General features: G+C 36.1%; 1 protein-coding gene across 7 annotated transcripts in view; it reads left to right on the top strand.

The window, feature by feature from the left end:
* The first annotated feature begins 6,037 nt into the window (after positions 1–6,037).
* The window catches only part of LOC124721264 (coiled-coil domain-containing protein 28B), a 49,364-nt gene continuing 31,294 nt past the window's right edge, over positions 6,038–24,107 (top strand). The window contains exons 1-4 of one of the 7 annotated variants that reach the window (XM_047246144.1): positions 6,038–6,144; positions 12,149–12,308; positions 18,751–18,847; positions 21,784–21,948. In XM_047246144.1, coding sequence (XP_047102100.1) covers positions 12,153–12,308; positions 18,751–18,847; positions 21,784–21,948 — 418 coding nt within the window. In that variant the 5' untranslated portion in view covers positions 6,038–6,144; positions 12,149–12,152. The other 6 variants (XM_047246143.1, XM_047246148.1, XM_047246147.1 and 3 more) reach the window with 6 other exon arrangements.

Below are 24,107 nucleotides of genomic sequence, written 5' to 3'. Positions count from 1 at the left end.
AATAAATGATCGTTTTGCAGTAATTCGATTTAATTATAAAAGATCTTAAAGTTAACAATTGATGTTACATCGTCATAATACATGCAGGTGCCAAGGTTATATGATCGATGCAAATGAATATTATTGGTTAAAGCTGTTATTTATAATCTGAGGGTTAAATTATGATTTTTAAGGTTAAATGTAGAATTTTTATGGCTGACTTTGTGAATCTGGATACCCTATTACTTAATTATTAATTATTCTTATTGAGATACTGTTATTTAAGGTCTGTAAAATCCAAAGATTTGGTGGTGTCTAATTTCATGCAGAGGATCCTACCCCATGATGGATAATACATGGTGGACTGTACTTAATTTATGTGTTTGTGTACCACAGTTATCAGAGAATCTTTTTGTAATTGTAATTCTCGTGACTTATAAAATATTTGAATATGTGCCACTTATAATTTAGAGGAGGTGGGTTACAATATATTTGTGCTTGTAATGTAGTTGATGGTGAAACATTATTAATAAATGGGCACCATGTAGTAATTTAATTTAGTTAATTTTACTGATATTGTTTCTGAGGTTTTTACACATCATCCATCATTATCATTATTGATTATTATATCGAAAATATTAGGTAAGTTAACTACCATTTAGATAAGTCAAAACATTTTAGATGTACGGGAAAGTGTAAGCAGGAAGGTATTCAAAATATCACATGTTAGTGATGTGTTACATTTATGCTGGTAATGTCTCTGTGTAGATCAGGATATCTTGATTATCAATTCTATTATATTAGTTTATTTACTTATTTAACAGAAATAATTTTACTTTCTTAGAACATTTTGTAGAACTGATTTTTTACATTATAGCTTACTGGTAATGAAGAGACTTATGAAATACCAATTTAAATTTGTTAAAGTAAATGTAATGTGTTGAACCTTTTGTATCAGCTTGATCAAAATTTTCTTATTTATTGACTTCTCTCGGTTTTATTGTTAATGTATCATAATTATTGTTTCCTAACTTATCTAGTTTCTTAAGGAATGGTACAAATATTTAAAGATAATACGTCTTCACTTAATTTTTGAGATATAAATATTAACTTATTTATTCTTTAAGGGCTACGTTGTAATGCTATTAACGTACACTTTGTTTGAAGTATCTTTAAGATCACATATCATTTATAATTTTAAAATTTCATTTTATAATTATTGTAGGTTATTTATTAACATATTGGATTTAATTTTGTAATCTTGCAGTAATGACGAAATTAGTATATCTTGTTTTGCATACTTATTGTTGTTAATTTATTATAAGCATCAAGGTAAACTTGATTTCTAACTGTTTATCAAAAACATTTACTTTTGATAAAATTTTGAGATTTGACTGGTTCATTAAGGAATATTTTCTAGAGCCATTGTATTCTGACTCTACTGAGATAGCATAATCATTAGTCTCTTAATTAGTGGCTGGAATAAATGGCTTGACGAGAAATCAACTGTCTCTTAATAAATAGCAGCATAATTGTTTTCAAGAGCTTATGTCAATAAAGCCGATTGTGACCTTGATGCTGGATTAAGAAAAATTTTGTGCATAGGAGCTCAGTAATTAGGTGTCTGCAATATTTACATTTTTATATGTTTTGACATCTGACTGGCGTGAGCCAGGTTAGTTTCTATCCTAAGTTTATTTCTTCATATTAGTATGAAATGACCATGTGGATAATTTTTGTGTTATAGATTAATGTTAATTGGTTATACTGTTTTGATAGATTAATGTGTTGAATTTACGAATCATTTGATTAGTAAAGATTTTTTCTACATATAGTAGTGATACAGTATTATTAATTTACATTTATGTTAAATTGCCTTCTTTTAGTTATTTGTGTTTTAATTAGTGTAACTTTTTAACTTCATTAGAATGTAAGGGTCTAGCTTATATTCAAATTCGAAAGTGTCCAAATAAGGTAGGTTTTGCAGTTATTCCCCAACCTTTTAGAGATGTATTTAAATTAATATGTGCATTAATTTGTATATTAACTAGTATATTAAGTAACGAATAATAGAGTGCCTGATTAAATAGTTCCTTGACAGCATAAATCATGTACATAAATATTACTTCCATTGTAATTGCATAAGATGGGAATCAAACTATCCCCTTTAGTATCAAAATGTACTGTGCATCATATACCTTATGTAGTATAAGACAGTAAGCTAAATATGCTAGTGGGTTCATACCCTATTTTAGAGGTGTTAGTCCTCCCTTTTTGATGATCAAAACTTTTCGTCCAATCAACATTAATTATAGGAATGAGCCTCTCGATTTCATCAAACTCCTGACTTGGAGTTTGCATAATTCCAGAAATCAACTTACTATCATTCAGACCTCTATTAACAAGAAATGAAAACATAATAATAAATGAATCATTAGTTAAATATTTTATTGTTCATATGATGCCATCAGCAGTGTTATTATTTTAAATTTGATTTATTCAAGCAATATACCCCATAGGATAAGAAAGAGAATTTATCCTATCAGTAATAATCAGATCTAGATTGCTGTTAAAAGAGTGTGGATGCTCCATTGCACTTTTGATTTCCACAAATCATGGTTATATCAAAGTGAAAATGTTGTTAACATTAACAACATGACTATAAATTGCCCCAATAATAGCCTTTTTATATTGTATCCAATTAAGAACATTTATTTACATAACTTTATTATAAGAATTATTATTGGAGCAGTAGGAGATTTAAATCAAACATCATTATGACAACTTCTGGCGTATTGTCTGTTAGAACCTAGGAAGTATGATTAGATCATTAACCATTTAAGAAAATATGTGAGAAGTTTATTTTATTGTCTATTCATTACTAAGATTAATTATACTGCTATTGCTTATTCTTCATAAAACAAATCTTATATTATATTTATAGTATTCTTATCGCTGTTATCCCTTGGTGGATTACTATCTTTCCTTTGATTTTTACCAAAATGAGCTGTTAAACAGTCACTAATGGAACCAACATAGCAATCCCAATAACAATTATAGTAGTATTAACTACTGTCATACTTTATCATTACATGTGAATCAGATTTTAGCAGTAATTATGTCTTACACTGGAAATTCATGATCAGTCTCAAAAATCAGAATTTATTCTTCCTGTAATTGTCATAATTCCCACAGTAGGATTAGTTTCAGAAACCATCTTTAATTTCATTATACCAAGGACTTAAGTGAAACAAACTAAACTTCAAAGTTATTAATAAAAGAATAATCTTGTAGCCCTTAATAAACTTTTACATCTGTAGAATTGCACTCTAGAATCGTAACTGAATGTAACACAGAATTATGGTAAGAGAGAAAATTCTCAGAAGTAAATTTACAGTCTACTATCTATAACTTCAGTTATCTTACAACAAAAATTATTATTTTCGGCAAAACCATGACGCCATTATGGCTTTATACTTTCTATTTGGTGCATAAGCAGTAATAGGATGAACATCAATAACAATACTTATTCATGTCAAATTAGGGCAACCTGGATCCTTAATAGGAAATGACCAAGTCTATGATGTTGTTATTGGAGGTCATGCATTCATTGTAATTTTCTTTATAGTAATACATATTATAATTGGTGAATTTGGTAACTGACTTGTAATATTAATAATTGGAGCACCAGATATAGCATTCTCTTGAGTAAGTGACATAAATTTTTGATTATTGCTCCAGTCAATAAACCTTCTTCTTCCACTGACATGTTGTGTGAATCGGTCTTGAGTGGGCTTAGGACCAATCTGGAGGGACTAAAATGTGGACAAATCTACGCCACTACCTAATACTGTACCCTGGCTTCCTGCACTAGAGTCCAGTGCTCTACCCAGTAGACCACAACAGTCACTGTAGAATAGTTTTCCCTCAGTAGACTAATACTTTTACTAGTCTGTGATAAGCCAGGAGACTGCCGATTCGACTACTTACATAACAGTAAACAAACAGTTCCCAAACTGGTGCAGGTGAAACAATAAAATCGTACTGGAAACTATTAAGTATGGTGAACCCCAAGGCCCAGTCCTTGGACCTCTGACCTTCATGAGGCCATTTCACACTGGCTGTCACTTCACATCATGTCATGCCCTGTCAAGATATTCTGCAGTACATTTCAAATGGCAGCATCCACACTGGGCATCATATCACATCACAGCGCCATCAAGGTTTCTCAGGAAGAAAGTTGTGATGGTTGATGTCATGATCTGTTGTTGATCACATGACCCCCAAGTTTATTTCCATCTGATACATAGCCATACTTTGTTCTGTTGTATGTTGATATCGGTTGTTATTCTAAGTCTTTGTTATTCATTGTCATTGTTTTTTAATTGTTATAAACTGTTTCATTTCATTATTCTATTGTTAAAAGTTATAATTTTATGACGAATGAAAAAATGAGTAATTGAAGCTGTGAGATAACAATCTGAATTTTACAACATTAGCATACCAAATTACTTGCCCTCTGCTACAGTTATGAAGTGCATACCGCATTAGTACTCTGTTTAATATTTTGCAATGTGATGTGCCAGACTTGCGGCGATTTCCTGTCCACGCCCTACAGCTAATCTGCGCAAACGCGGTTTGAACCGACATATTTGAGCAATTCCACTCAAACCTTCCGCAAATCTACTGTTCACACCAAACAATCTGTCTATGCAGACGCATGAGAGAGTGCCTAAACGGCGGAGATTGAGTATGGAGACCGATCAGACAGTTAATTTGTCCAGTTCAGAAGTGCAAAGGCTGGTGCTATTATACCAGTTAGACATACTGAAAAGAAAGCAGCAGAAATTGATGCGTGAAAATAAACAATGATCCTGAATCCATATTCCAGTTTTCTACGTACATATAACAGTATAGATAAGGCACTTTGAAGGTCAGAGAAAACCTTGAGCATGCTGTCTCCTACAGGGATGTTCCGAGGAAAAGTACTGTGGAGCTCTAATAAATCTTCACGATGTGGGGGAGTTACAAACCATTCTCGGCTTACTGCCTCAAGAGTGGTACATTTATGAGGTTTTTTGAATTCTTCCTTCGAAAGAACGGACATCAACCGCGTCAGCAGCTACGAAACACTATATGTAAATTGAAAGGGGATTATTACTCAGCTGCTGCGGCACATTAAGCGGTACCAGCAGCAATGAACGAAAATGTGTACCGAACCGGGATTCGAACCCGGGATCTCCTGCTTACTGGGACGGTGCAGTGGTTGCCGCAACTGTCTAGCAAACAGGAAATCCCGTGCTCGAACGGTACACATTTTCGCTCATCGCCGATGATTCCGCTTAACGACCCGCTGCAGATAACAGCAATATTCCTCCCTCAGCTAGAGTATGTTCACGAACTTGCGGGTCAGATTCGCCCGCCTGTAACTATTTTTGACATGTAGCATAAGGGCTCGAGTTTCCTCGAGCTCTTCCAAAAATTATGAAGAAGAAGAAGAAGAAGAATTTATGTATCCTACCACGGCAAGTAGTCCGAACGTTGTGGTTTATATCAACTTCCAACAACGCGCAGTCACCGAGTTCATACGGTATTTAATCATGTAACTGTCATTAATTAAAGGCCACATGGCACCGTACTACAATACAAAAAATTATATACTCTTTTACTCTCGGATATATACATTTTCGTCGTCAGTTACTTAAAACAATGCTTTTATCTAAAATCGGATTGCCTACTGTGTTCCAGCGCTACATAGTGTTGCAAACTGGAATTACTTGATGCGTTTCTCGTGAAGGCGGCCCTTCTGAGTGTGCGCAGATATTAGCTCAGCCTCACACAGATCGTGACGTGGAAACGGGTCAAATGCAAGATTGCACAGCATCTCATATTCATGTATAGAACTCCTGTACAGAGAAAGTAATATGGCCCAAAAATATTCCGAAATTGATTTTACCCATTCGAAAATGATTTCCAAACGAAACGTCGTCCTTGGCAGATAAGATATGCGCATTTCCATACCCTAAATTTTTGTGTTCGTTTTTTCCTTGTCCATGCCACTATAAGCGCTGCGGCTAGAAGCTCAGTTCAATATGGCGTCTGTAATTCAGCTGTTCCCGTTTGTGATTTAGTCAGCACAATCGCTATTACACATTAATCTTAGAGGTAGACAGCTTCATCCTCAGTCTAATATTTCTGCTTCTCCTTCACTGCATAGTGAGTCACTCTGTCCATATTAGCTGAATATCTTTATTTTATTTTATTTTTTTTTTTAAAAAAAGAAAAAAGCCATAACTTCAAAATCGAAGCTACTTTCTTAAACGGTTCTGCGTTTACACAGGAGCGAAAATCTATTGTGAAGTTTTTGTGTGGAAAACCGACAATTGGAAATGAATTTCCAGAATCCAAGAGAAAGAGAGAGAGAGAGAGAAAGAAAGAATAATAAGTAGCAGGCATAGTACGTAGTATATGTATAGTACGTTGAAATTATAAACCGTTAAATGCGTTTAGCACACGCCGATTCGAAAATTCTCAGTTTCGTGGAGACTTTCGTGTTTTGTTGCATTACGTTGCTGTGTTTTTTTACTATTTGCGACGATCGAGAGGCATGTGAAAGGCAACCATAGCTAGAGAGTGGGAATGCGGTGGCATAGAAGAAAAGGTCGGTGACCAGTGAGTTACGTTTTCCAGCAGTAAATGGACCTTTCGTGAGAGAATGCTTAGTGAAGCGAAAGACCAATCGAAGAATAAAACATCAACATCGGTAAGATGGCCGTACATTATGAGGAAGCATGGTAGTTTGGAAATGGCGTTGGATTTTTATTTTTGTTGTACAAATTATGTGGACTGTGGAACATAGCAGCACAAATACTCAGTCATATGATTTATAATGGTTACAAGTTTCTAGATGATAAGGGAGCAACAGACACCGCGCTTGGAAGATAATCGTGAAAGTTCTCCTTTTCTTTCTTGATGTAAACAGTTCGTGTGCATCTCTGAGCACCAAAATCCATTTTCTATTATTACAAAAACGCTCGAATAGCACACAAGCCTAGCGCTTTGAGGGATAAGATAAAATAGTTCTTGCTGTCGTAGTGGTAAACAAGGATTGCTGAAGTAAAATAGCTTTACGTCAGCAGAGCATACATCAAAATGTCTGAAAATAACGCAAAAACTTAGTAGCTGATATTTTTTTTTTTTTACGGACCTTGAGTAGCTGAAAAGGAGCCGTATTAATATTTTCTTGCATCCGCAAGTTACGGTTTTGTGAATAGTCATGGAAAGGAACATGTCTAATGCTTGTAAGTGCTGACAAAAATACGTAAGTTGTAGAAAAAAACTATCTAGTACTGATCTGAATGCTAATTGTGTTGAATATTTTCCCTACGTGATCTTATTCTAGAAGCTGAACTGTATATTTTGTTGTTTTTATGTACGTCCTAGTGTGATCATTAAATTTCAAATATTTGGAAATACAGATGTCTGTTCTTTTGACATTTTATTTGATCTGCAATATGAGCCCAGTGATAGTTACCCTATGTTTTAAACCAGACCATTTGTTGTTCTCTTTAGCTTGCTATGTCCACACTAAGTTCCGTGAAGAAGTCACGATTAATGGTCCTTCATACGAATATTCCATGTGTGTTCATTGTCACCAGGAAAAACATTTCTCCTAGTGAATTCATTTAATTTTTTTTTAACAGCTACAAAGCAAACATTATTGATTTTGTCAAAAAGTATGGTATTAAGCAAGCTATTGTCTTGGTTGTTATATAATTTGTACCAAAGAATTATACTTACTGTGCTTTAAAGAAAAACTAATTTTTAGCAGACTGCACAAATTTGTGTTTGAAGAGACCTTAGGGTACAAATGTCCATTGGTTGTGTGTAGTATTTCATGTGCAGTTGATTATGATGTAAAAGTGATGTGTTCTTATGTATTGCATGGAGAGATGAGGCTGAGAACAATACAGAACTTAAAGTCCTTACCATTTGTTTTATGCTGTTATATGTAATATTACAGACTTATGATGTATTTGCTGCATACAATGTAATAGCGTGTTTGGTATGCAGCGTGCCTTATGGTCTTGTAGTGCTAGTGCACAGCACTCTAGTGTGAAACTACTATACTTAAATATTTAACAAATAATAAAGCAGGATATCACTCTTGGGGTCCTGGATAAAATGATCATAGTCAAGGACCTGAAAGAGACGAAACTTAACTCCTCTCTGCAGACTTTTTTTTTTTTTTTTTTTTTGACAACAAAGGTAAATTTCAGTCCACAGCCTCCAGGCTACCATGTTCGTTAGTACAAAGTTATTTGGCTGTCTCGTTGCTGTCAGGAGGCAATTTATAATACTTAATTCTCAGAATTTTTTTAGAGATGTAGCAGTGTTACTGAGGTGTGCCTGACAGACAGATGTGTTGAATTAGTCTGAGGCAACAACCTGAAGTCACTGCTTGTTTATGAATGTAGCTAAGTAAAGATGTTGTTTTAATATTTAAGACATGTATCATAACAAAATTAAGAGTGCTTTGTGTTATTGTACAGACACACCTCTTAGAACAGTTGTAAAGCAAAATGGTTTGTGGCTGCATAGTGCTGTCTTGTCGAATTCTGAAAATGTTTTAGTTACCATAACTATCAGACATGAGTGCTTGTATTATTTGTATACTTTACTGCAATAAAGTACCAGTAATGTCAGTTGAAATCAGGAGTAGTCAAAGAATTGAGCTGTATGGTGTACACTAAGTTGTTTGCCAATTCTTATGGTCCTGTTTCAATAAGTACATCTTCTGATGAGAAAACTGTACTATTTGCACTGCATGAATATCTTAATGTGGTACAAGCTTAGTGTAATAGTGTTTGCAGTGATCAAAAGCAGAACCTAAAGATGTGCTTAAAAACATTGTAGGCAAGACAATTGTGAAAGATCCTTGTCAATCTGTCAGATTTTAGATTTTACATCATTTTGATTATTGTTACTTAATTGAACAACAGCCAGTAGTGTTTATTTACTTGATTCTTACCTAAAACAGTTTTCAGTCTTACTCAGTATGTGTAATATCGTACTGTATTTACCCAGTGATCATTTCAGTGACATAGGATTTGTTTGCTTAATATAAGGACAAACATGAGTCATATATTAACAGGGAGAGTACGTAACAAGTGGTGCGCTGTAGCCATACTGCAGGAACCATTGTAGCATTTTTCTGCTGTGATATAGGAAAATTTATTTATCAGAAAAGCTGTTTCTGTGAAAAAAAGGAAGCAGGTGGAGGGGAAGATGCAGCTTGCAGCTATTCACACCTACAGGTTGTCCCAAGGGTAGTGGTCAATATTCAGGGATATGACAGGAACAATCACTTGGGGTGGGGGGGGGGAGGGAATAAATGTGGGCTCTAAAGTGCATAAGTGCATCCCTTTCAAACTAAGAGCACGTCTTCAGTGGAAGGGCTGTTTTGCAGTAGTGAAGATGTACAAGTTCTCATATCTCATAAGGTATACATTTCAGAACACTTGTTTACTAGACATTTTTTTCTTGTTTTGGTCTGTACCACCTCCTCCTAGAATATGGAAAGCAAAGAGCTTGCAGAAAAAGCGATTTGCAGTTTCAAAGGTGATTTCAAAAGCCATGGAGCTGCTTCTTTGCTAATTGTGTGTTACTTTTCTTCAGTGAAAATTAGAAATTAAAAATAGGTTAACAGTTTTTGAAAGATTAAACTTTCTTCTTGTGGTATTAGCTCTGAAAATATTCTCAAATTTTTTGAGTCCTTAAAAATTACTCCTGTTACTGATATCTAAAAACTTACACGTCAATTTCTTTCTCCTGACGTGTAACTGGGAGTTTTCTTGCTTGTGGATGGGAACTACATGTGCTATTTAAATCGGTAAGATTCACCCACTTGCTGTGTTCATGTAAGCTGCTCTTGAACTTACATTTGCCATTCTCTGAAATAATGTGCTTTCTTTGAATATTCCAGTATATTTTTTGTAGAAATAATGGATGATTCCATGTTCAGTAGCACAAACTTTGGTAGTTTTGCAGGAAACCACATTACGGTTCCCCACCAAAGATAAAGTTCTATGAATAGATGTTGGCTTTCTAGTGATAATAGATGTGTATATAAAGGCTAAAATACCCTTATGGTCTCGTCCTTCTTGCATTGTCTGCGGATGTTGGCAGTTTGTTGATGTTGGTTGTAGCCAGCTGAGTGATATAGTGCACATCAGAGGGCAGGTGGTGGGGCAATTCACAGTGTGACAGTGTGAGGAGCAGTGTACCTTGTGAAGTCTTATGGTTGCATACTGGTTGATAGACTGACTTATAGCACAGCCCAAGGCCTATGTTAGGCGGGACTGTGACAATTTGGTTGAGAGTTGGTGAAGTCAATGGATGTGAAAGCAGAAAACCTGGTTGTGATGACAGACTACTCTATGGCTTAGCCTGTGGTCAAGATTAAGTCACAGTGCGATAACTTGCTTGTGAACTGATCAAGCCAATGAGCCAACATGAAACTAAGATTGCTATGATAGATCGATGTGTAGCATAGCTACAAATATGTGTCTATCATTGCAATAACCTACTTTTATTTCCAGTTTTGTTGAAAATTACTATGATTTGGTTAAATACCAATGCTCTAAAACATAATATTAGCTAACTTTATGTAAATACCTTAGATTGATTGGGCAAACTGTTACCAACAGCAACATGCAACAGAAAATCTGCCAAACCTGTAAGTGCAATTTTACCACAAGGAAGTAAAGCCAAGGCTACTTTTAGTGCCAGACTATAGTCTTCTTGCAGTAAAAGACAAACACTGTACATATGCTCTAAAAAGTATATCTTTGGGATTAATACCAAATTCCTGGGACACATTCTGATGAAAAGCAGGTCTGAAGACCAAGAGCCACAGGCAAACCTTCTTTTCCCCAAGAGTTAAAAATCAATTAATATCAAGGGAAGTGCTACCAATTAATTGTTATTTGACAGCTTTGTCTGTGAACAAGGGCATCTGTTTCTCCTGGAATTTGTTTTTGAGAGGAGAATAATATCTTAATGGAGAAGAGAGATTACAAATAGAAAGCCTGTGAGATTTGTGGAGTACTTAATTTGTCAACAAAGTGTCACATTGGACATTGTTGCTGATAATCACGCTAACTGAATGGTTTGTTCCTGTTAAGGTTACTAGTACGTCCAAGTGTTGTATGTTAGTCACAGTACAATGTGATTCTTTCTTATCCAAAAAGAATTTAGCAGATTATCATAGATCTAAGCTCGTTCACCACAAAGCCTTAACTATATTAGAAGTGATATCTGCAGTGACTTGAATCATAATCAGCTACATTTGGTTTTTTAAGAAGTATTTGTAAATCTTTGTAAGCCGGATATGAGCTGTTGTGGCATGAAATGAGTCTGCTCAGTTTATAACAACACACAGAAACGCAGATCAGCTGGTGAGGTTGACTGAACTGAAGATCAAATAATGTTGTAACCTTTTGATGAATTATGAATAGCATCCTATACCTGATAGTGAGGCCAGACCAGGCCAGAAGGCAAAGTCCTGGATAGCCTTAAGGAGGAGAAGATGATCTGTTAGCTTTTTGGCATGAGCTGTTCATTATAATACATATCTTTCTCAGTTACTGGTGTTTGTTAATTGATTCGTGCTGTGTGTTTGAAATGTGTGTTACGTATTTATTAGGCAGGATCACTATTCATCAAATGGAAAAAAATACTGAGCAGTGCACAGGCTTGTAGAAAAAACAGAAAATTGCTTAGTTTTTAGATAACATCATTTGTGAGTAGAAATTTATCCTTGTATGCATATTGTATTCCAGCCTGAATTTTCTGTCAATAAAATAGTTAATTTTCCGTGTGTTAACTATAAAGTACCTGTCACATACGATATAGTGTTCATATTGTTATATCCTTTTTCATTCATCATCTGTACTTGCAGCCTTGCTGTATATATTTAATTTCGCACAGCAGTGACGTGACATCACAGCTGTAGCTGAAAAGTCAGTTACAATTTCGGTTGTTCCAAAGGAAGTATTTTAGAGCAGTTTTAAATGAAACATATCCCAGCGGAAATTTATTGCTGACATTCCCAATTTCACAGTGTGGTATGATAGCAACAAACATAAGTTTTATTACTGTCTCACAGAGTCATGGCTGAAGGTGGAGAGGAATGTGAATTGCAACAACTTGTGCCTCCTGATGATGACAGCCGTTTACAAACTAAATCAGGAGAAGTTACTCCGCCTGTTACCCCTGGAATCAGCAAAGTCACTCAGACATCTCCCACATCGCCAGTGAGCAATAAGGTGTCTTTTGCTATCTATTAAACTTCTCCTTAGTATAAGTTGTTTCATACATAAGACTGTCAGTCAGTTACTTGTTTGAGCATTGGTTAATTTATAGTTGAGTCAGGGCCTGTATGTTCTATGTGTTAGATTATCATTAATATTTAATTGGTAGTGTGACATATTGTGTATATCATGACTACTGTTACAGGGGCACTGGTAAATGATTCTTACATTAGACTAATATAATTAATAATAATAATAATAATAATAATAATAATTTGTGTCCTTTGTGTTGTATTGTTTAATAAATATATGGAACAGATTCAGTATTGGAACTTTTGAGTTATGTAAGTGTCGTGGAAAGGCATGTTAGAATAGCAAGGTGTGTTGTGCACTTCAGCAACTATTGGGATTATTACAGGCAATCTGCATTTGTCAAGTGTATCTGATACCAGATGTGACTTGCAATTTGGGCTTTTTACAGGTTAATTGGTCCTTTTATCTTAGCCGATATGAAATATGTTCTAGAGGCACATATTTCTCAGTGCATGTCGTTCAGTTTATGCACAGGATGGTTAGATCAGATACGATAATGTGTTCACCTGTTAATCCTTGTATTTTTTATGAGTCCAATAAATATGGAAGTTGTGGCGCTGAGCATAGTGACCCATTAGTCAAGACCCAAAACTAGTATTCAGTAGCAAGACTGATATACCTGTCTGGTAATACTGATTTAGTTTATATATAGTTTCCCTAAATCATTTCAGGCTATTCCAATGGACAAGTGCATCAAAAAATATTACACAAATTTCCTGATTTATCTTCATACAATTTGAGGTTGTGCTTCCTTTAGAATGAACTTAGTAATGTAAAATCACTCTTTCTTCCTATATTGAAGTGTGGTCTCACGTGTGAAGTATTATTTACATTGATTGGCAGTTGTCTAATTTGTTAATTTGATGATCATTACCAGTTTCAACCTTCAGATCTGTAAGAGTGGGTTACAGTATAACAAATCAAATAGTAAGGTGTGTTTCCACTTGCAAGTAATTACCACAAATAATTTCTGCAAGTACTCGCCAAGATGTTTACATTAGAACAAAAATTTGTGCAAGTTTACTTCTGCAAGTTACTTGGGCAGGTTAATTTCAGAAAATTTCATTGTGAGATAGACAAGTGGTTGGACAGCATCATGTTTAAAAACCAAAGCAGCTGCCATCGTTGTTGAATTACTATTATTATGAACCCTCCAGCAGGCATACCTATTGTCACACAAAAAGGCATGTGTTGCAAAATTTACATTTACATTTGTCAGTAAAACAAAGCCTGTGCTGAACAAACTGCTATATTTATTGAAGAATGCAGATCACATTCTCTGTCTTCAACATTTACAACAAAAGCTTTTGCTTTTTAGTTCTTGTAATAACAAATTAGCCAGTTATTCTGACATACATTCACTTTCATAACAGCTTTCACAGATAGTTTGTTACTTAGCGTGCTGTTTACAAGCAAAGTTATTACATCTATCATATTTAGTTGATGTGGATGAATTCTTTTGACACCCACAAGGAATACACATCCAGTGTTTTTTAACTATAGGTTGAGGGTGCTGATCTTTGGAAGTCAACGTTTCATCATGAAACTGTGCAAGAAATACAGTGAGATCTACTGGCAGTGATTTGAGTGATTCTTTCATAAGACCTTCTGCTAGCTTGTTGAGATAAATATGTTGTTGTGACGTTGTCTCTGGCTTTGTGGGAAAAAAAAGCAGTACTTGTGAACTAATTTCAGCAGTGTTAAGAAAAAGAAAAAAAACATGCCAATGGCCATCTCCGTGTAATTCTTGAAACTGTTTAACAGGTACACATTTGATCTAAACTCCACCTTTTGTCACACTGTAATCAATTATAATTTCATGTTTGCATGTTTATTCATCAACTGTCTCTGTATCATTCATAGTAGGCAAAAGTATGACAGCATGATTTTTATGAGGAATGTCTGAAACCTGCTGAAACCCAAACATTGCACTTCCAGTTTCTTTTGTTTTGTTTGGGAGAAATTCTGGAGGAATATTGTGTATGTTCTTCTTCATTGTACCAATATGTGTGATTTTATTATGCAGCAAATATTCAGGAAGGGTGTAGCTTGTGTACCAGTTGTCAGTTGTAAGGTTTCTTTTAGAATTTCCTGCAGGCGCCACAACTCTTTTCACTATGTCCTCAGGAGCATTAGATACCCGATACTGCCCTTCTGATTGCATGCTACAGTAAACCTCCAGATTACTGCAATGAAATGTTTTTGCATTACATAGTGCTAACATTTTTATCCCATATTTAGCTAGTTTCCTGTGTATGTAGTAAATCCATCCACAGTGGCCTCTGAAAGGGTGAAATATTTCATCTATTGTGTTGAATTCACTGAGGCTGTAAAACTTTGACAGTTATCAACAAAAGGGTCCAATAATGTATAAATTGCAGCAGCTTATCAGTTTCTCTCCTATCGTTTCTCATTTCCATGTCATCAAGCTGCATAAAGCATAGAAGAAATAGAAACATTTTGTAACTCATAGCAGCCCTAAGCAGTTGCATTCCTGTTCCCTTTGCCACCTAGAGTTCCAATACATTAGCATGATGGTCTTTTTCTTGTTCCAGTCAAAAGAATAATGCCAAACACAGCCATTATTTTGTGTCTTGGTGTTACTTTATTACCTCTTTTGTGCGAGAATTGATTTGTGTCTCACTGACTATTGATTTGTGTCTCACTGTCTCTTTATATATGTATCTCTTGTATAGTTTACAATTTCATCAATAATATCAAGGAAAATTATTTTCAGAAAACCTCTAACTTCATCAGTTATATCCATCACATTTCTCTTTGGACCTGTTAAATTTGCACAATATTTTCTCTTGATTTTTGACATTTTAGCACACTTGCATTTACACCAATGCATAACTTTGTCTTTTCCAGTAAAGATCTCCTGCCCATCTGCTATCTTGTAGAGATCATCACAATCCTCACCGTCAAGTTCAAGTTCACTGCCATGGTCCTTATGTTCAATGTTTTCTTTGAGTAGTTGGCATATTTCCTCATCTGATACACCCTTTGAACTGAAACAAGACATCAAAAGAAATGAAATGAATAAATTAATTCAGATGCTAGTTTAACAAAGTTAATGCTTACAAACTATGAATAAGTACACTTCTCTCTGCATATTGACTACCGGAACAAAGCTTGCAATTGCAACTGTCACACTAACAGGCCCACATTGAACTTTTTACAGCATTTGACACCTCGTTGATTACTGTTCAGAAAAGAAACTGAGAAAGCTTAGCAAAGGAACTGAAACCAATTTAAGATTGTTGAGAAAACATAAAAAATGGAATACATGGCAGCAGTGGTGCAATAGCTAAAGGTTAAGGCATTGATTGAGCATAAAAACAGCTGCTGTTGCAATTTTTACAACAGTGCATCTGCTCAAGGGTTAAAGAAAAATCTTAAAAAATTTAAAACTTTCTGAGAATGTCACATGGTTTTGAACATCTGTCTTGTACAGAATGAAGTATTTGGAGATGGGATACAAAAATGCAGCAAACTATATCGCCAAGAGGTCGCTTTTTAATTACTCTGTGATTTCTGCAAACAGTATTTATTACGTTTTTTTTACAAGTGTGGTGCAGTTATGTTTATGCTAACATTAAATAATCAGTTAAAATTTAAAGACATCTGTATTGCCATTCTGCTTCCCCCTCTGGTGAAAGAAAGTAATAAGTAAATTCATTTTGTACTTCTTTGGCTGACAGTGGCCAAATGTGTGTGTTGGTATAGGGATTCCAATGATACATTCATTTCAGCCCATCTGTCTATGTTCCATTCTGTTTTACAGCACTGATGTTTTTGTACTGGGTTTCCACACACAAAAATTCTGCGAGATTGAGAAAAATGTCCAGCAACTAACTTGTTTGGCAAATACTTGCAGCTTTCAAGAAACTACTTCCACTAGCTTGCGGAAGCCACTCTGGAAGTTGAAGAAACTTGCAGAAGTATGCTTGCTGGGGTTGTTTTCACTTCAAAGAATTCACAGAAGTAGCTTTTACAAGTGACTTGTGAAAGTTTACTTGCTAGTGGACGCTAGCTTTAGATACTATACTGCGCAAGATGAGGATTTCATATGTGTCTTCATACATTGTAACCCACCCATAAAGATCTTAAGACAGCCCTTAGAGGACGAAAGTAGTAATGTTAATCAGAATTATCTTCCATCTGTGGTTGGAATAATAATTTTTTTTTTTTTTACGGTTGCTGTATGAATCTTATTAAGACATAGTGTCTACTGCTGTATTATTGTTATATTAGTACGGTGTCAATATGACATACAACTTTGTTATGAATGAAACTGCTTTACAGAGTTCGTGAGCAGTATTCCAGTTGTAAAAATCCCATTTTACCACTGGAATGATTAGACATTACTGTTGGATAGGTATTGTAAAAGGAATTCACCCCCACATCATGATCCAGTACTGAAGTACAAAGAACAATAAATGTGTCATGTCTGTAATGTGCTTTAGTGTACTATGTAGGCTGGTTGCGCTGAATTTACTAGAAGGTTTAATACAGGGGCAGCCAATAATTCGGCTTGTGAGCCATGGCATGGCAAGAGTGTCATAGCACTAATTATGTCAGCGCAGTTCCTCTGTTGCCACGTCATGCAATCTGAATGTGAGGAGGGGGAAGAAGGGGAAGCTGTGAACACGTCACATGTAAATGGCAATGCAGTCCCACTGTATAAGAATTTCACACTAGCGAAGCCGGCAATGCTTTGCAATTGCTAAATATGTATGGGGATTGGATATAGACCCCTCCCCCCATCTCTCTCTCTCTCTCTCTCTCTCTCTCTCTCTCTCTCTCTCTCTCTCTCTCTCTCTCTTCCTCCTCCTCCTCCCCCTCCCCCTCCCCCTCCCCCTTTTCTCTTCATGAAATATGTCTCTTCTGTAATGCAATGCAGTCGCTCCATTGAGTGAGTGGATCAGTATTTTTTCATTAAATCATCATATTAACTATTTCGAATGTGCGGCTCTATTCTTAATAAACAAGGTCCACCTACCTTCTCCTGTGATTGAATTAAGAAACAATGATCCACTTATTCAAAGCAGCAGCTTTTGCAACACTTTCAGGTGATACCATCCACACAAACCTTCGCCACTGGAAGAGGCATTTTGCTGCCACATTCGATAGATTTTCGTGTCTCTGCAGTGACTTCATAAGACATGCACCAGCAGATAATGTCGCCAAGCAGAACTAAATCACTTGAATCAGCCCACTTTCTACAACTTACTGCCGTAATCACTAAATATGTCTCTCTAAACTTACTAATACGCCAAAAAATGGCAAGCAAGACAATTGTTTCAATTTTGCCCCTAGATATACATTGCCTCTGTTCTCGCCTCTCATTGGCTATGTCAAAGAATCATCCCATTGGCTACGTGAAACTGACACATTGCCTATGAGCACTATATAAGCACTGTTGTGACTGCTGCTGGCCCTGATCGAGACCTTAGCTTAATTTTTTAGCTCTATCATTGCCAACCAAATCTTTAAATTCTTTCTGTATGATACTGTAATGTCATTTCATAGCAAATTTGCAGTACCCTTTGCTTATGGACTGCGTAATAGATATTGAGAATTCTCATTCCTCCCTTCTGTCATTCTCATTCAATTTTAAAGATTTGTGATAATCATTAGACTGCCTCTTTTTTATGCAAATAGCCACTGGGCCTGTGAACATCCATATCGCGAACAAATAGCGAAGGGAAAATGGCACTGTACTGAAGAGAGTTGTGATGACAGACAAAAAATGCCACACTACCATACTAAATGAAATTTCGTGCTGTACCAGGTAATTCTGAAGAGGACCGAGCAAAGCAGAGACAGGCGGAGTCTATGTCCACCCGCCCATGGTCTGCACACATGGCATGCACACAGTTTGGTATGCCTGGAGTGGTCCTGCTGTAACAATTCATACCTTTGTTGCTGTAAATTATGGAGAAGTTTGGGGGCAGTGATATCACATTGTGTAGTAATGCAGAAAATACTCTAAAAATTAAGTTGGAATTGGCATGGAATCGTGCAAAAAATTTGAAACATTGTTTTCTTTCTTCTAGAATTCATTTGTCTATTTGTCTCTTCTCCTGTTTTCTACCTCTCTCTTCCTCCTGTTAAAGGGACTTTAAAAAAGTTGTCAAAGTTAGAGATTCAAATATGAGTGCTTCCAACATGTTGTGTCTCAAGCTTTCTTTCGTTATTTCTCATTCAGTGATTTGGTAAATAAAGGCTATTCTTCCATGTAAAATATTACTTAGTTAAATGTTATATGCTTTGTGTGCCACAGCTTGTTCATTTTCATTTGTGTATATCAATTGAAAATTTACAGCACACCTTTGTATGTAACAAACCGTATTTGCAGGTTTCATCAGGGGGAGGCAGCATCCACGGCTCAGCGACGTCACGTACACTAAATAGGACAGCAACTGCTCCTTCGATAGGAAATACCCCTTTAACAGGTAATCTGAAGATGCGTTTTTGATGCTAAAGTTCATGTCTTGTAGGAAGGTGGCCCATTGTCAGCCGTTCTGCACATCCCCCTCCATTAGCCACTGGCAGCCAATAATATTCATTTTCTTTCAGAGTGATTAGCAGAGAGTTACAGTTAGAGTGTGAGAATCTCGCATCAATATGCTGCACTGTTACCGTACTTCACGACAACCAAAGTATTTATTCAGCTGTCAGAGGTTTTTTTTTTCAGCAGTATAGCTGTGAATGTGTGTCTGTAAATGTTTAAGTGTGATTTAAAAAAAGTCGTGTGGCGGCAGTAAATGTGAAGGAAGTGCTTCACAAGCAGGCGAGGTGGATTATTTACTGCATTTATAACTTTTCCAAATGTGAATTTGAAAGCAGGTCTTCTACTGTTGACATTTGAAAGCATAAAAACGGACTCCAGAACCATGTGGTATCGGTGAAAGAACTGAAAGAGAACTGTAAGCAAAACTGTCAGAGCTGTAGGAACCATAAAAAAGTTGGTTTTGTGTCCCCTGGAAAATCATAGAAATCGCAATGAACCTGTAACACAAGTGGATGGTTTTAACAATGGTATTTTAAAGAGCTCCATGTGAATGATGAATGCCTCACATCACAAAAACGTGTTAAGTTATGCAGGAGAAAATCGGCTTCAATGGTAAGTGCTTCATCGATGTGAAGAATTTTAAAAGACTGTTCCAGATATGTTACGAAGAAAGCTTTTAGTTCAAAGAAGTGACATAGCTGCAGCACGAACTACATCCCACATAAAGATTCAAGGTACAAGACAAGGCGATAGTTGAACAGTGTATTACCCTGATGAAACGTGGGTCAACTAGAATCATTCCAGGAAGATCTGCTGGAAAATGAGTGACAGTACTGGCGGTTTTAAAATTCTCATAGGAATAGGTTCTTGGATAATAATTCTGCATGCTGACTCTTCTTCTGGGTTTGTTTCTAAGAATAAAGTTTTATTTACATGGAAGAAAAATGGCAGTGACTACTATTTGGAAATGAATGCTGTCAGTTTCATGACATGATTCACAATTCTTGCCATACCTTGCTTCAAAATTGGTCATTGCCAGTTATAATTCAACTGTTATAGAGAAAGCAGTAAGTAAAAACACCAGAAAAGCGGATATTTTTCCCTGGCTCAAAAATAAAAATATTGAGCACAGTATAAACCAGACTCATGCTGACCTGCAGTTTTTTAATTTATACAAGTCATGTGACAGAACTTACAAACTTGACTTCCTTGCATGTGAATGGTGCACACAGTTTTGCATTTACCCATGTGTCACTGTCAGTGTAGCTCAATGGAATTAATTTTGACAAAGGGTTAAGGGTATGTGGGAGGGGGAAAGGAAAAAAAAAAAAAAAAAAAAAAAAAACATTCATGGTAATATACAGTGAATTGCTTGTGCATGAGGCAATAGACAACATCCCACCTGTAGCGTGTGCACAGTCTGTGCGGCATGCTGAAAAGCTTCAGAAGGAAGAATTTGACAGGGAGGTGATGATGGATGTAAGCCTTGAACCTATCATTGTAAATTTACCATTAGATTGTTTGGAAACAAACTCAAATAGAAATGATGATAATATTACGGTGTAGACTTTATAAGAAAGCAAAAATATTTCTCAGTTTTAAAGACTCATGGTTTAAAAAATATGTTTGTCAACGTATCAGTTGTATACATAATAATGAGAACTTCCTAGCCTTTTTGATTAGGACTTTATATCCTTTGCATTATGCAGACTATAATGTTCAGCGTATTGCTCAAGGAGAAGTGAAGCTTCCCTCACCATGTTGTACCCTCTAATAACACGCGAGAATGCAGCTGCATAAATTCGTCAGAAGTCCGATATTTCCACATGTAAACTGCTGTCATGTTCAAGGCACAAATTGGATAAGGCCCTAAAATGACAATAACTGTTACTCGTCAAGATATCGGTGGTTTTGGCTGTTATTGGTCAGCATTCCCTGGCGCTATTCACAGATGCGTGTTAATTGTTTGCTTGTTCAGTGGTTTATAAATGTGGTCCCCTCATTGTAATGTCGAACGCGTTAGTTTACACTCATAATGCCCGTTAATAATGACAACTTGCTGACTGTTTTTACGATAATCTTTTACATTAGCTTTTCTGCCACAAATTCTTTTTTATGCACAGTGATTGCACTTAACTACACACACACACACACACACACACACACACACACACATTTTCAAAAATTATATTGTGTAGAAGCAGTTGTCAAGTAAATATAATGATTTCAGTTTGTGCTTGAAGCTAATTTTTTGTGTATTAAATTTTTACTTATAGTGCAGTTGAAATTGCAATAAATGATAATTATTGCAAACAGTTTTGATGACCTTGTCATTAGACAATTGTCATTGTGAGAAAAATTGTACTTAAAGTTTTCACAAAGCTGTGTCAGCTGTTCTCGTCTCCTGTCATGCAAAGTAAATCTGTGGAGCAGTGGATGCAATGTCATCAAGATGTGGGTTAATGTTTCTCTGATGATGATTGATCAAAATTGGTTTTAATATTTATTATTCCCCTCATAGATCTGAACATATGTACCATAGGCAAACAAGTCTGACTGTTGTCCGCAGCAACGTAGTTCGGCTAAGAGGACTTTGTTTGCCTGCTCTATGCTGACGCGCATGCACAGTTCTCATCCCCCCACGCTTCCTTTCCGTTCCACCTATTTGCGCAGAAGTGCCATCCTACATAACATAGACCATAGTTCCTCTTAATTTAATAACTAAATCTTTTTGTTTGGTTATTGAAGATTTCTGTAAAATTACAAGAAGAAACCTAAAGTGCAACTGCTTGTAGATTTTACATTCCTGATATTTTTATAGAATACTGACAGGTTTTGTCAACTTTCAGAATTTATCATGCATCATCTGTATTCAAGGAACTGTTGCTGGCAGCCAGCCTTTACGGTTGCTGTTTATCAATGAGAAGCTTAGCCATGAGAAGCTGAGCCGTGGTCCATCATTGTCAGATGCAGGCAGTGCTCGTCAGTCGAGAGATGCACGCCTAAATCCTGCTGCAGCACGTCTTCACAACACAAAAAGAGGTATCTCGTCTTTCTGAGGTGACTTTGGGCTGTTAATATTATCATCATTTGATTGGTGCTTTTCTATATCATTTGCTTTTTTTATCAGGTGGTATCGTTTCTATTTCCAGCAGTTTTATTTAATTAGATTAATGTCATTTATTTAGCTGCACATTTGCTTTTGTTTTTTAACCTTCTGTATAATGGAGTAAAGTTGTAATGTTTGGAGACATCCTTTTGTAATAATATTTTTACTTCTGTTCAGTAGTTCGAAGAACTGCGTAACTTCATGTGAATCAAATATGATTAAATAACCAGTTTATATCTACACATTGCCATACTGTGAACCATCTCGTATTACTCAAGTGGTTACTAGGAGAGTTATGTGGACCGTTTGGATATGACTGTAGCATATTGCTTGTCAAAATTTCGAGCACAGTCAGTTACAAAAGAAAGAATATTGGAGTTATATTTACGGTGCATTGCAGTATATAGTAGAAAGAGGAAATTATTTGTGGTACTACTTCAAGTGCTCAACAAAATCAAAAATTGAATAAAGTGGGTGGCTCTGTGAAGATAGTTTTGAATATCAAAGTCACTTAAAATGTGTGAGGGTGATGATAAATGGTGACACGTACCTTCTTTTGGCTTGAAAACAAATGTTTCCAATTAATTGTAGGTTGATTTTAAGTTTTAAACACATACCTTCTTTTGACTTGAAAACATATGTTTCCAATTAATTGTAGGTTGATTTTAAGTTTAATGTAAAATAATTGTGCAACTTACATTAAAAAATACATGATGGAGTAGTACAGGTGAAAACCATGATACCTACTAGAAAATGTTGTAGAATGTACAAAGGATTGAACTTTGAACCTGTGAATTATTGATTTAACACAGAGTTGCCGAGCTGTACACGCCATGTACTATACAGGGTGAGTTGAAAAGGACTTCACAACTGTGGATAATATAGAAAATTATTGGGATAATTTACAGAATTGGTAGATGTGTCATTTTGTAGCAAACAGTATAAAGTTTGATTCACATAGTGTCGTAGTGCATCAGTACCGCATTCTGACACCAGGAGTGTAGTACCCACTTACTTTCACTGGTGGCGATCATGCTCGCAGTGTGTTTTGGTTTAATGAAATGAACTCTGCAACAACTGTTCAGTGTAAATTTTGCACTGGATATGCTAAAAAAAAACTTCAAGCAGGCCTACAATTTACTCTTGACACAAGAACTTTGGTGAGGTGGGTTGTTCACTGTGACATGATAAATCAGCAGGTCGCTTGCATGTTGATGCTTATGCCGAACAGGTTAGGAAGAGCTTTGCCCACAGTTATCAAAAATCAACATGATGTGAGTCTTGCAAGACAGACATTCTTTGAAAGACTGTTTGACGAGCACTGCATAGACATTCACACTTGAAACCATACAGATTCACAAAGGCACAGCATATTACTCATGTAGGTAAGGTTGCTCTTGGGGAATTCTGTGCAGAAATGTTGCATTGGATACAGGATGATGGGAAATTCATGAACAGTCTTCAGTGATGAGTCAACATTTCATATCAGTGGCATGGGGAACACCCACAGCTGCAGAATATGGGCGGCAAAAATCCACAAGCAACCCTGGAACACGTATGTGACAGCCCAAAGTTAATGTCTTTTGTGCCGTTAGCACACTGAAAGTGTATGGCCCTTTCCTCTTCAGGGAGAAAACTGTCACTGGTATTGTGTTTCTGGATATGCTTGAAAACTTTTAATTCCACATATTGATGAAGGTAACAGAGATGGGATGGTTTACTACCAGCAAGATGGTGCACCACTTTATTTCCTCACGGAAGTTCGAGGTTTCTTCGATAATCACTTCCCACGTGGGTGGATTGGCTGTGAAGGGCCAATCACATGGCCACCGAGTTCCCCAGACTTGACACCATTGTTTTCTTCCTCTAGGGTTTCATTAAAGACCTTGTGTACATTCCTCACCTACAAAACAAGTTAGCTGACGTGAAAAATTGAATCTTCACTGCTGTTGCACAAGTTATGCCCAATTTTCTGCAACAAGTGTGGGAAGAAATTGATTACCAGTGGGATGTTTGCCACATCATAGATGGTGGTCACATCGAAGCAAAATGACACTAGACACTTTTATGTGAAACTTGAGGTTGTTTCCTA

This window comes from Schistocerca piceifrons, chromosome X (genome assembly GCF_021461385.2).
Source record: "Schistocerca piceifrons isolate TAMUIC-IGC-003096 chromosome X, iqSchPice1.1, whole genome shotgun sequence".
Taxonomy (NCBI): Eukaryota; Metazoa; Arthropoda; class Insecta; order Orthoptera; family Acrididae; genus Schistocerca; species Schistocerca piceifrons.
The sequence above is the reverse complement of the archived record's forward strand: the minus strand, read 5'-3'. Positions and strand labels throughout refer to the sequence as shown.